At 45.3% G+C, this 13,401-nt stretch overlaps 1 protein-coding gene across 3 annotated transcripts in view; it reads right to left on the bottom strand.

Annotated features, from left to right (window-relative positions):
• Nucleotides 1–13,401, bottom strand: part of CYTH1 (cytohesin 1) — a 92,606-nt gene that overhangs the window by 47,324 nt on the left and 31,881 nt on the right. Inside the window, exon 1 of one of the 3 annotated variants that reach the window (XM_038742089.1) lies at nucleotides 771–1,029. The exons of 1 other annotated variant lie outside the window; for it this stretch is intronic. In XM_038742089.1, the coding sequence (XP_038598017.1) occupies nucleotides 771–798 (28 nt within the window). In that variant the 5' untranslated portion in view covers nucleotides 799–1,029. Of the gene's footprint in view, nucleotides 1–659; nucleotides 710–770; nucleotides 1,030–13,401 lie in introns of those variants that run through there. One more of the 3 variants, XM_038742092.1, reaches the window with a different exon arrangement.

Genomic DNA, 13,401 nt, shown 5'->3' on the forward strand with positions numbered 1-13,401 from the left:
TCAAATCCCGGCTCGCCCACTTGTCAGCTGGGTGACTTTGGGCAAGTCACCTCCTCCAGGAGGCCTTCCCAGACTGAGCCCCTTCCTTCCTGTCCCCCTCATCACCCTCTCCATCCCCCCATCTTACCTCCTTCCCTTCCCCACAGCACCTGTATATATGTATATATGTTTGTACATATTTATTACTCTATTTATTTTTTTATTCATTTTACTTGTACATTTCTATCCTATTTATTTTATTTTGTTGGTATGTTTGGTTCTGTTCTCTGTCTCCCCCTTTTAGACTGTGAGCCCACTGTTGGGTAGGGACTGTCTCTATGTGTTGCCAATTTGTACTTCCCAAGCGCTTAGTACAGTGCTCTGCACAGAGTAAGCGCTCAATAAATACGATTGATTGATTGGGCAAGTCACTTCACTTCTCTGCCAACTTGTACTTCCCAAGCGCTTAGTACAGTGCTCTGCACACAGTAAGCGCTCAATAAATACGATGGATGATTGATTCTCTGGGCCTCAGTGACCTCCTCTGTAAAACGGGGATTAAGACCGTGAGCCCCACGTGGGACAGCCTGATCACCTTGTAAATTCCCCAGCGCGCTCAGTACAGTGCTTTGCACATGGCAAGCGCTTAATAAATGCCATTATTTTATTATTATTATTACCTTGTCTCCACAAGGCCGGGCCAGGCCTTCCATCTTGACGCTCCCATCCCGCGAATCCGGAAAGACGAGCGGAACCGGGCCCGCTTCCCGTTCCCTCCGACTGGGACTCACCCTCCCCGTCCTCGGTGTTCAAGACCATGTTGAGTGACGGGCTGCTGTCCTCTTCCCCAGCGCTTAGTCCAGTGCTCTGCGCCCGGTGGGCGCTTAGTAAATAGTCGACGGACTAGGGCCTCCAGGAGGGCCAACTGGGTCTCCTCGTTGGCTGGACTCCTTTTCTCATCTGTCACGGGGCTGGAAAGTCCAGTGAGGCCCAGGTGGGTGGGCCCGGGGCTACCTGCTACTCCACCGGGCTACTGGGGTGGCATCCTGGCATACAAGCGCTTAGTACAGTGCTCTGCACACAGTAAGCGCTCAATAAATACGATTGATGATGATGATGATGATCCGGGGGCCAGAGTGGCCAATGGCAGCCGGGCGCGGGGGGTGAGGCGGCGACCCACGGGCTGCCAGCCAGGCGGGAAGAGTCACCCCTGATCCCTCCTCAGCTTTTCCCCGCCCTGGTTCCAAGGGAACTTCCTGGAAGCGATTAACTCATTCCCCGTCCCGGAGACTGGGTTAAAAAACCCACGCAAATAATGATAATTTATATTATGATAATTGATTTTGTTAGTATGTTTGGTTTTGTTCTCTGTCTCCCCCCTTTCAGACTGTGAGCCCACTGTTGGGTAGGGACTGTCTCTCTATGTTGCCAATTTGTACTTCCCAAGCGCTTAGTACAGTGCTCTGCACATAGTAAGCGCTCAATAAATACGATTGATGATGATGATGATAATAATAATAATGATAATAATAATAATAATAATAATAATGGACCTGCTAAGCACTTACTATGTGCAAAGAGCTGAGGATACAAGGTGATCACGTTGTCCAACGTACAATAATAATAATAATGATGGCATTTATTAAGCGCTTACTATGTGTAAAGCGCTGTTCTAAGCGCTGGGGAGGATACAAGGTGATCACGTTGTCCAACGTATAATAATAATAATAATGACGACATTTATTAAGCGATTACTAGGTGCAAAGCGCTGTTCTAAGCGCTGGGGAGATTACAAGGAGATCAGGTTGTCCCACAGGGGGCTCACAGTCTTCATCCCCATTTTACAGATGAGGGAACTGAGGCCCAATAATAATAATGATGATGATGGCACTTATTAAGCGCTTACTATGTGCAAAGCACCGTTCTAAGCGCTGGGGAGATTACAATAATAATAATAATGATGGCATTTATTAAGCGCTTACTACGTGCAAAGCGCTGTTCCAAGCGCTGGGGAGGTTACAAGGTGATCAGTTTGTCCCACGGGGGGCTCACAGTCTTCATCCCCATTTTCCAGATGAGGGAACTGAGGCCCAGAGAAGTCAAGTGACTTGCCCAAAGTCACACAGCTGACAATTGGCGGAGCAGGATTTGAACCCATGACCTCTGACTCCAAAGCCTGGGCTCTTGCCACTGGGCCATGCTGCTTCTCTTGTACTTCCCAAGCACTCAGTACAGTGCTCTGCACACAGTCTAGAAGACCACCATTATTACTACTATTATTCTCCAGGCTTCGGTTTTCTCACCTGTCAAATGGAGATTAAATCTTCCTCCCGCCATCAGAAGGGAACTATGTCCCATTCACTCAGCGCTTAGAACAGTGCTTTGCACATAGTAAGCGCTTAATAAATGCCATTATTATTATTATTATTCGTTCATTCGTATTTATTGAATGCTTACTGTGTGCAGAGCACTGTACTAAGCGCTTGGAAAGTATAAGTCTGCTTCTACTGTTATCTAGAGTGGCTCAGAGGTCATGGGTTCAAATCCCGGCTCCGCCACTTGTCAGCTGGGTGACCTTGGGCAAGTCACTTCACTTCTCTGTGCCTCAGTCCCCTCATCTGTAAAATGGGGATGAAGACTGTGAGCCTCCCCGTGGGACAACCCGATCACCTTGTAACCTCCCCAGCGCTTAGAACAGCGCTTTGCACATAGTAAGCGCTTAATAAATGCCATTATTATTATTATTATTCGTTCATTCGTATTTATTGAATGCTTACTGTGTGCAGAGCACTGTACTAAGCGCTTGGAAAGTATAAGTCTGCTTCTACTGTTATCTAGAGTGGCTCAGAGGTCATGGGTTCAAATCCCGGCTCCGCCACTTGTCAGCTGGGTGACCTTGGGCAAGTCACTTCACTTCTCTGTGCCTCAGTCCCCTCATCTGTAAAATGGGGATGAAGACTGTGAGCCTCCCCGTGGGACAACCCGATCACCTTGTAACCTCCCCAGCGCTTAGAACAGCGCTTTGCACATAGTAAGCGCTTAATGCCATTATTACTATTATTCTTCAGGCTTCGGTTTTCTCACCCGTCAAATGAAGATTAAATCTTCCGCCATCGCAAGGGAACTGTGTCCCATTCATTCATTCATTCAATCGTATTTATTGAGCGCTTACTGTGTGCCGAGCACTGTACCAAGCGCTTGGGAAGTACAAGTCAGCAACATATCTGCTTCTACTGCTCTTTACCCTGGCACTTAGAATCAATCAATCGTATTTACTGAGCGCTTACTGTGTGCAGAGCACTGTACTAAGCGCTTAATAGTGCCGGGCACATAATGAGCGCTTCACAAACACCACCCCCAAAAAAAAAAAAAGATAAAAAACCAGTTTGCAGAACCTGATGTGGTTAGAGCAAGGCGCAAACACAGAAGGCCGCCGCCCCACCCTTCCTTCCTTCGGGCTTCAAGAACGGCTATAAACAAGGGTGGGTCATTACCAACCTTTAATCATAATAATTAACTCATTCAATTGTACTTACTGAGCGCTTACTGGGCTCTCTTCCTCCCTTCAAGGCCCTGCTGAGAGCTCCCCTCCTCCAGGAGGCCTTCCCAGACTGAGCCCCTTCCTTCCTCTCCCCCTCCTCCCCCCTCCATCCCCCCACCTTACCTCCTTCCCTTCCCCACAGCACCTGTATATATGTATATATGTTTGTACATATTTATTACTCTATTTATTGATTTATTTTACTTGTACATATCTATCCTATTTATTTTATTTTGTTAGCATGTTTGGTTTTGTTCTCCGTCTCCCCCTTTTAGACTGGCAGCCCACTGTTGGGTAGGGACTGTCTCTAGATGTTGCCAATTTGTACTTCCCAAGCGCTTAGTACAGTGCTCTGCACATAGTAAGCGCTCAATAAATACGACTGATGATGATGATGATGATGGGCGCAGAGCACTCTACTAAGAGCCTGGGAAAGAGGACGAAACAGTAACCAGATGCAATATTGCATTCCCTCCCCATAACGGGCTTACAGTCTAGAGTCTTACTCCATTTATTTATTTATTTGCTCTATTTATTTATTTATTTTACTTGTACATATCTATCCTATTTATTTTATTTTGTTAGTATGTTTGGTTTTGTTCTCTGTCTCCCCCTTTTAGACTGGGAGCCCACTGTTGGGTAGGGACTGTCTCTATATGTTGCCAATTTGGACTTCCCAAGCGCTTAGTACAGTGCTCTGCACATAGTAAGCGCTCAATAAATACGACTGATGATGATGATGATGATGGGCGCAGAGCACTCTACTAAGAGCCTGGGAAAGAGGACGAAACAGTAACCAGATGCAATATTGCATTCCCTCCCCATAACGGGCTTACAGTCTAGAGTCTTACTCCATTTATTTATTTATTTGCTCTATTTATTTATTTATTTTACTTGTACATATCTATCCTATTTATTTTATTTTGTTAGTATGTTTGGTTTTGTTCTCTGTCTCCCCCTTTTAGACTGGGAGCCCACTGTTGGGTAGGGACTGTCTCTATATGTTGCCAATTTGGACTTCCCAAGCGCTTAGTACAGTGCTCTGCACATAGTAAGCGCTCAATAAATACGACTGATGATGATGATGATGATGGGCGCAGAGCACTCTACTAAGAGCCTGGGAAAGAGGACGAAACAGTAACCAGATGCAATATTGCATTCCCTCCCCACAACGGGCTTACAGTCTAGAGTCTTACTCCATTTATTTATTTATTTGCTCTATTTATTTATTTATTTTACTTGTACATATCTAAACTACTTATTTTATTTTGTTAGTATGTTTGGTTTTGTTCTCCGTCTCCCCCTTTTAGACTGTGAGCCCACTGTTGGGTAGGGACTGTCTCTATATGTTGCCAATTTGGACTTCCCAAGCGCTTAGTACAGTGCTCTGCACATAGTAAGCGCTCAATAAATACGATTGATGATGATGATGGGCACAGAGCACTCTACTAAGAGCCTGGGAAAGAGGACGAAACAGTAACCAGATGCAATATTGCATTCCCTCCCCACAACGGGCTTACAGTCTAGAGTCTTACTCCATTTATTTATTTATTTGCTCTATTTATTTATTTATTTTACTTGTACATATCTAAACTATTTATTTTATTTTGTTAGTATGTTTGGTTTTGTTCTCTGTCTCCCCCTTTTAGACTGTGAGCCCACTGTTGGGTAGGGACTGTCTCTATATGTTGCCAATTTGTACTTCCCAAGCGCTTAGTCCAGTGCTCTGCACATAGTAAGCGCTCAATAAATACGATTGATGATGATGATGGGCGCAGAGAACTCTACTAAGAGCCTGGGAAAGAGGACGAAACAGTAAGCAGACGCATTCCCTCCCCACAACGGGCTTACAGTCTAGAGTCTTACTCTATTTATTTACTCTATTTATTTATTTATTTTACTTGTACATCTCTATTCTATTTATTTTATTTTGTTAGTATGTTTGGTTTTGTTCTCTGTCTCCCCCTTTTAGACTGTGAGCCCACTGTTGGGTAGGGACTGTCTCTATATGTTGCCAATTTGGACTTCCCAAGCGCTTAGTACAGTGCTCTGCACATAGTAAGCGCTCAATAAATACGATTGATGATGATGATAGAGTATTTGTTAAGCGTGTACTATGTGCCAGGGGCTGTACTAGACGAAGAAGCAGCAGCCGTGTGGTTCAGTGGGAAGAGCAGGGGCTTTGGAGTCGGCGGTCATGGGTTCAGATCCCGGCTCTGCCAACTGTTAGCTGTGGGACTTTGGGGCAGTCACTTAATCAATCAATCAATCGTATTTATTGAGCGCTTACTGTGTGCAGAGCACTGGACTAAGCGCTTGGGAAGTACAAGTTGGCAACATATAGAGACAATCCCTACCCAACATTGGGCTCACAGTGCCTCAGTGACCTCATCTGTAAAATGGGGATTAAAACTGTGAGCCCCCCGTGGGACAACCTGATCATCCTGTAACCTCCCCAGCGCTTAGAACAGTGCTTTGCACATAAGTGCTTAATAAATGCCATTTTATTACTATTATTACCATATAGTAAGCGCTTAAATACCGTAAAAACAACCGGGTGGAAAAGAATCCACATGCAGAGGAGGGAACTGAGGCCCAGAGAAGGGAAGTGACTTGCCCAAAGTCACCCAGCTGACAAGTGGCGGAGCCGGGATTTGAACCCATGACCTCTGACTCCAAAGCCCGGGCTCTTTCCACTCAGCCACGCTGCTTCCCAAGCGCTTAGTGTAGTGCTCTGCAAACGGTAAGCGTTCAATAAATACGACTGAATGAACTCTCTACCCACAAAACGCTTACAGTCTAGAGGGGAAAGGGACAAATAATAATAATGGCATTTATTAAGCGCTTACTATGGGCAAAGCACTGTTCTAAGCGCTGGGGGGGATACAAGGTGATCAGGTTGTCCCATGGGGGGCTCACAGTCTTGAATCCCCCGTTTAACAGATGAATTTACAGATTCATTCATTCAATCGTATTTATTGAGCGCTTACTGTGTGCAGAGCACTGGACTAAGCGCTTGGGAAGCCCAAGTTGGTAACATATAGAGACGGTCCCTACCCAACAGCGGGCTCACAGTCGAGAAGGCGGAGACAGGACTGGGAGCCCCATGTGGGACAACCTGTTAACTTTGTGTCTACCCCAGCGCTTAGAACAGTGCTTGGTACAAAGCACTTAACAAATACCATTATTATTATTATTATTATTATTATTCTCTGGGCCTCAGTTCCCTCATCTGTAAAATGGGGATTAAGACTGGGAGCCCCACGTGGGACAACCTGTTAACTCTGTGTCTACCCCAGCGCTTAGAACAGTGCTCGGCACAAAGTAAGCACTTAACAAATACTATTATTATTATTATTATTATTATTATTCTCTGGGCCTCAGTTCCCTCGTCTGTAAAATGGGGATTAAGACTGGGAGCCCCAAGTGGGACAACCTGTTAACTTTGTGTCTACCCCAGCGCTTAGAACAGTGCTCGGCACAAAGTAAGCACTTAACAAATACCATTATTATTATTATTATTATTATTATTCTCTGGGCCTCAGTTCCCTCATCTGTAAAATGGGGATTAAGACTGGGAGCCCCACGTGGGACAACCTGTTAACTCTGTGTCTACCCCAGCGCTTAGAACAGTGCTTGGCACATAGTAAGCGCTTAACAAATGCCAACATTATTATTATTATTATTAGCCACTAGACGGCGCTGCCTCTCCCAAGAGACGCTAACTTGGGGCTGCAGGACTTCAGCTCTACGCCGCCCTCTGCTGGCTGAAATGAAAACCGCAGGAACAGACTCGGCCAGGAATCAATCAATCAATCAATCGTATTTATTGAGCGCTTCCTGTGTGCAGAGCACTGGACTAAGCGCTTGAGAAGTACAAGTTGGCAACATAACAGAATCCTGGGGGGAGCATAAATTGGTAAATCCTCTTACCAATCCATCAATCCGACTTATAATGATGGCATTTATCAAGTGCTTACTATGTGCGAAGCACTGTTCTAAGCGCTGGGGAGGTTATAATAATAATAAAAATAATAATGGCATTTGTTAAGAGCTTACTATGTGCAAAGCACTGTTCTAAGCGCTGGGGAGGTTACAATAATAATAATGGCATTCGTTAAGCGCTTACTATGTGCCAAGCACTGTTCTAAGCGCCGGGGAGGTTACAATAATAATAATGGCATTTGTTAAGCGCTTACTATGTGCAAAGCACTGTTCTAAGCGCTGGGGAGGTTACAATAATAATAATAATAATGGCATTTGTTAAGCACTTACTATGTGCAAAGTACTGTTCTAAGTGCTGGGGAGGTTACAATAATAATAATGGCATTCGTTAAGCGCTTACTATGTGCGAAGCACTGTTCTAAGCGCCGGGGAGGTTACAATAATAATAATAATGACATTTGTTAAGCGCTTACAATGTGCAAAGCACTGTTCTAAGCGCTCAGGAGGTTACAATAATAATAATAATAATGGCATTTGCTAAGCGCTTACTATGTGCAAAGCACTGCTCTAAGCGCTGGGGAGGTTACAATAATAAAAATAATAATGGCATTTGTTAAGCGCTTACTATGTGCGAAGCACTGTTCTAAGCGCTGAAGGAAGACGAGGTGTCCCACGTGGGGCTCACAGTCTTCATCCCCATTTTACAGATGAGGTAACTGAGGCACAGAGAAGGCCCTCCCAGACTGAGCCCCCCTTTTCCTCTCCTCCTCCCTATCCCCCCACCCTACCTCCTTCCCCTCCCCACAGCACCTGTATATGTTTGTACAGATTTATTACTCTATTTTACTTGTACATATTTACTATTCTATTTATTATTTTATTTTGTTTATATGTTTTTTGTTGCCTGTCTCCCCCTTCTAGACTGTGAGCCCGTTGTTGGGTAGGGACCGTCTCTAGATGTTGCCAACTTGTACTTCCCAAGCGCTTAGTACAGTGCTCTGCACACAGTAAGCGCTCAATAAATACGACTGAATGAATGAAAAGTGCCTTGCCCAAGGTCACACAGCAGACAAGTGGAGGAGCCAGAATTCGAACCCATGACCTTTGACTCCCAAGCCCGTGCTCTTCCCACCGAGCCACGCTGCTTCTCCCCCGGCTCACGGTGATCAGGTTGTCCCACGGGGGGCTCACAGTCTTCATCCCCATTTGACAGATGAGGGAACTGAGGCCCAGAGAAGTGAAGCGACTTGCCCAAAGTCACACAGCTGACAAGTGGCGGAGCCGGGATTAGAACCCATGACCTCTGACTCCAAAGCCCGGGCTCTTTCCACTGAGCCACGATGCTGATTTATTGAACGCTTACTCTGTACACGATGCTATACTGAGCGCTTGGGAGAGTCCCCTATAACAAGAGTTGGTAGACACGATCCCTAACCACAGCGAACTTGGATCGTGCCATCAAATCAATAGCACTGATTGAGTGCTTACTAATCAATCAATCAATTTTTACTAGGCAAAAAGACCGTGCTAAGTGCTTGGGAGAGTACAATACAGAGCTGGTAGACACATATACCGTGCTTACGGTCTAGAGAGGGAGACGGACAATAATCATTCAATCAATCGTATTTATTGAACGCTTACTGTGCTGCAGAGCACTGTACTAAGCGCTTGGGAAGTACAAGTCGGCAACATATAGAGACGGTCCCTACCCAACAGTGGGCTCACAGTCTAGAATACAATACTACAAACAAGTAATTTATAATACGTAATTTAAAGACTGTGAGCCCACTGTTGGGTAGGGGCCGTCTCTATGTGTTGCCGACTTGTACTCCCAAGCGCTTAGTACAGTGCTCTGCACACAGTAAGCGCTCAATAAATACGATTGAATGAATGAAGATACGTACATAAAATGAAAATGCTCTCCAGAAGTTTAAAGCAACCTGGAACTTGATTTTGTTCATGACTTCTAGCGGATTCACCCAAGCGTTCAGCCCCGCGCTCCACACATAGTAAGCGCTCAATAAATAACATTGATGGACTGGGGGGTGGGGGGTGTCTCTAAAAGAAATTAGCTTCTAGAGATAACAATAATGACAACAATAATTGTGGTGTTTGTTAAGCGCTTACTATGTGCCGAGTTTTAATCCCGGCTCCGCCACTTGTCAGCTGGGTGACTCTGGACAAGTCACTTCACTTCTCTGGGCCTCAGTTACTTCATCTGTAAAATGGGGATGAAGACTGCGAGCCCCATGTGGGACAAGCTGACTACCTTGTATTCCTCCCAATGCTTAGAACAGTGTTTGGCACATAGTAGACTGTGAGCCCAATGTTGGGTAGGGACTGTCTCTATATGTTGCCAACCTGTATTTCCCAAGCGCTTAGTCCAGTGCTCTGCACACAGTAAGCGCTCAATAAATACGATTGATGATAGTAAGCGCTAAACAAAAACTACTATTATTATTATTCGGTCCTAAGCCCTGGGGGCGATTGAGGGTTTTAAAGCTGATGGTGAGGGGTTTCTGTTTTCTGCAGAGGTGGAGGGGCAACCCCTGGAGGTTGCCAACTTGGACTTCCCAAGCGCTTACTACAGTGCTCTGCACACAGTAAGCGCTCAATAAATACGATTGATTGATCGATTTTCGAGGAGTGAGGAGATATTCATTCATTCATATTTATTGAGCGCTCACCGTGTGCAGAGCACTGGACTAAGCGCTTGGCAACATCTAGAGACGGTCATCATCATCATCAATCGTACTTATCGAGCGCTTACAGTGTGCAGAGCACTGGACTAAGCGCTTGGCAACACCTAGAGACGGTCATCATCATCATCAATCGTACTTATCGAGCGCTTACCGTGTGCAGAGCACTGGACTAAGCGCTTGGCAACACCTAGAGACGGTCATCATCATCATCAATCGTACTTATCGAGCGCTTACCGTGTGCAGAGCACTGGACTAAGCGCTTGGCAACATCTAGAGACGGTCATCATCATCATCAATCGTATTTACTGAGCGCTTACCGTGTGCAGAGCACTGGACTAAGCGCTTGGCAACATCTAGAGACGGTCATCATCATCATCAATCATACTTATCGAGCGCTTACCGTGTGCAGAGCACTGGACTAAGCGCTTGGCAACATCTAGAGACGGTCATCATCATCATCAATTGCATTTATCGAGCGCTTACCGTGTGCAGAGCACTGGACTAAGCGCTTGGCAACATCTAGAGACGGTCATCATCATCATCAATCGCATTTATCGAGCGCTTACCGTGTGCAGAGCACTGGACTAAGCGCTTGGCAACATCTAGAGACGGTCATCATCATCATCAATCGTACTTATCGAGCGCTTACCGTGTGCAGAGCACTGGACTAAGCGCTTGGCAACATCTAGAGACGGTCATCATCATCATCAATCGTATTTATCGAGCGCTTACCGTGTGCAGAGCACTGGACTAAGCGCTTGGCAACATCTAGAGACGGTCATCATCATCATCATCAATCGTATTTACCGAGCGCTTACCGTGTGCAGAGCACTGGACTAAGCGCTTGGCAACACCTAGAGACGGTCATCATCATCATCAATCGTATTTATCAAGCGCTTACCGTGTGCAGAGCACTGGACTAAGCGCTTGGGAAGTACAAGTTGGCGACATATAGAGACGGTCCCTAACCGACAGTGGGCTCACAGTCTAAAAGGGGGAGACGGAGAACAAAACCAAACATACTAACAAAATAAAATAAATAGAATAGATATGTACAAGTAAAATAAACAGAGTAATAAATATGTACAAACATATATGCATATATACAGGTATACGGCACATAATACGTGCTTAACAAATACCACAATTATAATAATAATAACAATAATGTTGGCATTTATTAAGCATTTACTATGTGCAGGGCACTGGACTAAGCGCTTGGGAAGTACAAGTTGGCGACATATAGAGACGGTCCCTACCCAACAGTGGACTCACAGTCTAAAAGGGGGAGAAGGAGAACAAAACCAAACATACTAACAAAATAAAATAAATAGAATAGATATGTACAAGTAAAATAAATAGAGTAATAAATATGTACAAACATATATGCATATATACAGGTATACGGCACATAATACGTGCTTAACAAATACCACAATTATATTAATAATAACAATAATGTTGGCATTTATTAAGCGCTTACTATGTGCCAAGCACTGTTCTAAGCGCTGGGGTAGATACAAGGTGATCAGGTTGTCCCACGTGGGGCTCACAGTCTTCATCCCCAATTATTATAATTACTACCAGATAATCAGGTCGGATAAGGTCCCTTTTTCCCTTAACCTGGAGCTTTTAGAGAAGCAGCGTGGCTCAGTAGGAAAGAGCCCAGGCTTTGGAGTCAGAGGTCACGGGTTCAAATCCCGGCTCCGCCAATTGTCAGTTGTGCGACTTTGGGCAAGTCACTTCACTTCTCTGGGCCTCAGTTACCTCATCTGGAAAATGGGGATTGAGACTGTGAGCCCCATGAGGGACAACCTGATCATCTTGTAGCCTCCCCAGCACTTAGAACAGTGCTTTTAGACTGTGAGCCCACTGTTGGGTAGGGACTGTCTCTATATGTTGCCAATTTGTACTTCCCAAGTGCTTAGTACAGTGCTCTGCACACAGTAAGCGCTCAATAAATACGATTGATGATGATGATGATGCTCTGCACAGAGTAAGTGCTTAATAAATGACATTATTATTATTATTTCAGGGTAAGCCACGGGGAGAATGGGTATCGGCTCCCCATTTTACAGAGGAGGAAACGGAGGCCCAGGGGAGTGAAGTGATTTGCCCAAGCTCACACGGCAGGCCAGCGCCAGAGCCACGATTAAAGCCACAAGCCCCCGCAGAGATCCAGTCAAGCAACTGCATTTATCAGTCAATCAATCATATTTATTGAGCGCTTACTGTGTGCAGAGCACTGTACTAGGCGCTTGAGAAGTCTAAATTGGCAGCATCTAGAGACGGTCCCTACCCAACCTAGGCTCACAGTCTAGAATTGAGGTTTACTGTGGGCACAGCACTGGACTAAGCGCAATATATCAGACACTTCCCTGCCCACGGTGAGCTTACAGTCTAGAGTGGGGAAACAGACATGAAGAGAAATAAAGAAATGACAGATATGGACCCAAGGGCAGCGGTGCTGAGAGGAGGGACACTCGCTCCTTCTGCTCCGTTCTCCCACCCGCCTCACAGAGACATTGCTGAGGCGAATCGGAAAATAGGTGAAAAATCACTCTGCACGGGGCCTTTGCTCAAATACAAGGTGAAGCCTTACATAATGTGACTTGACATTACCATTTATTTCATTTTTAGCCTCCTAATCGGCCCCGTTCCAGAAATAGCACTTGCTAGTTCACACGAACGCTCTTCCCACAAACCTACATCGCTTCGCTTATAAATCCAAGGCCTCGTTCGAACAGTATTTTTATTATTGGGGTATTTGTTGAGCGCTTACTACGGGCCAACCACTGTTTTAAGCGCTGGACTCCCAAAACTAAGTAGGGGGGAGAACAGGTGCTGCCTGTCATTGTGGGCAGCGAACAAGTCTACCAACTCGGCTGTATCGCCATCAATCGTATTTAATAATAACGATGGTATTTATTAAGCGCTTACTTTGTGCAAAGTCTCTATGTGTTGCCTATTTGTACTTCCCAAGCGCTTAGTACAGTGCTCTGCACATAGTAAGCGCTCAATAAATACGATTGATTGATTGATTGATTGATTGCAAAGCACTGTTCTAAGCACTGGGGAGGTAACAAGGTGATCAGGTTGCCCCATGGTGGGCTCACAGTCTTCATCCCCAATTTGTACTTCCCAAGCGCTTAGTACAGTGCTCTGCACATAGTAAGCGCTCAATAAATACGATTGATGATGATGATGATGATCCCCGTTTTACAGATGAGGTAA

The sequence above is a fragment of the Tachyglossus aculeatus genome, unplaced genomic scaffold, assembly GCF_015852505.1.
Source record: "Tachyglossus aculeatus isolate mTacAcu1 unplaced genomic scaffold, mTacAcu1.pri SUPER_34, whole genome shotgun sequence".
NCBI lineage: Eukaryota > Metazoa > Chordata > Mammalia > Monotremata > Tachyglossidae > Tachyglossus > Tachyglossus aculeatus.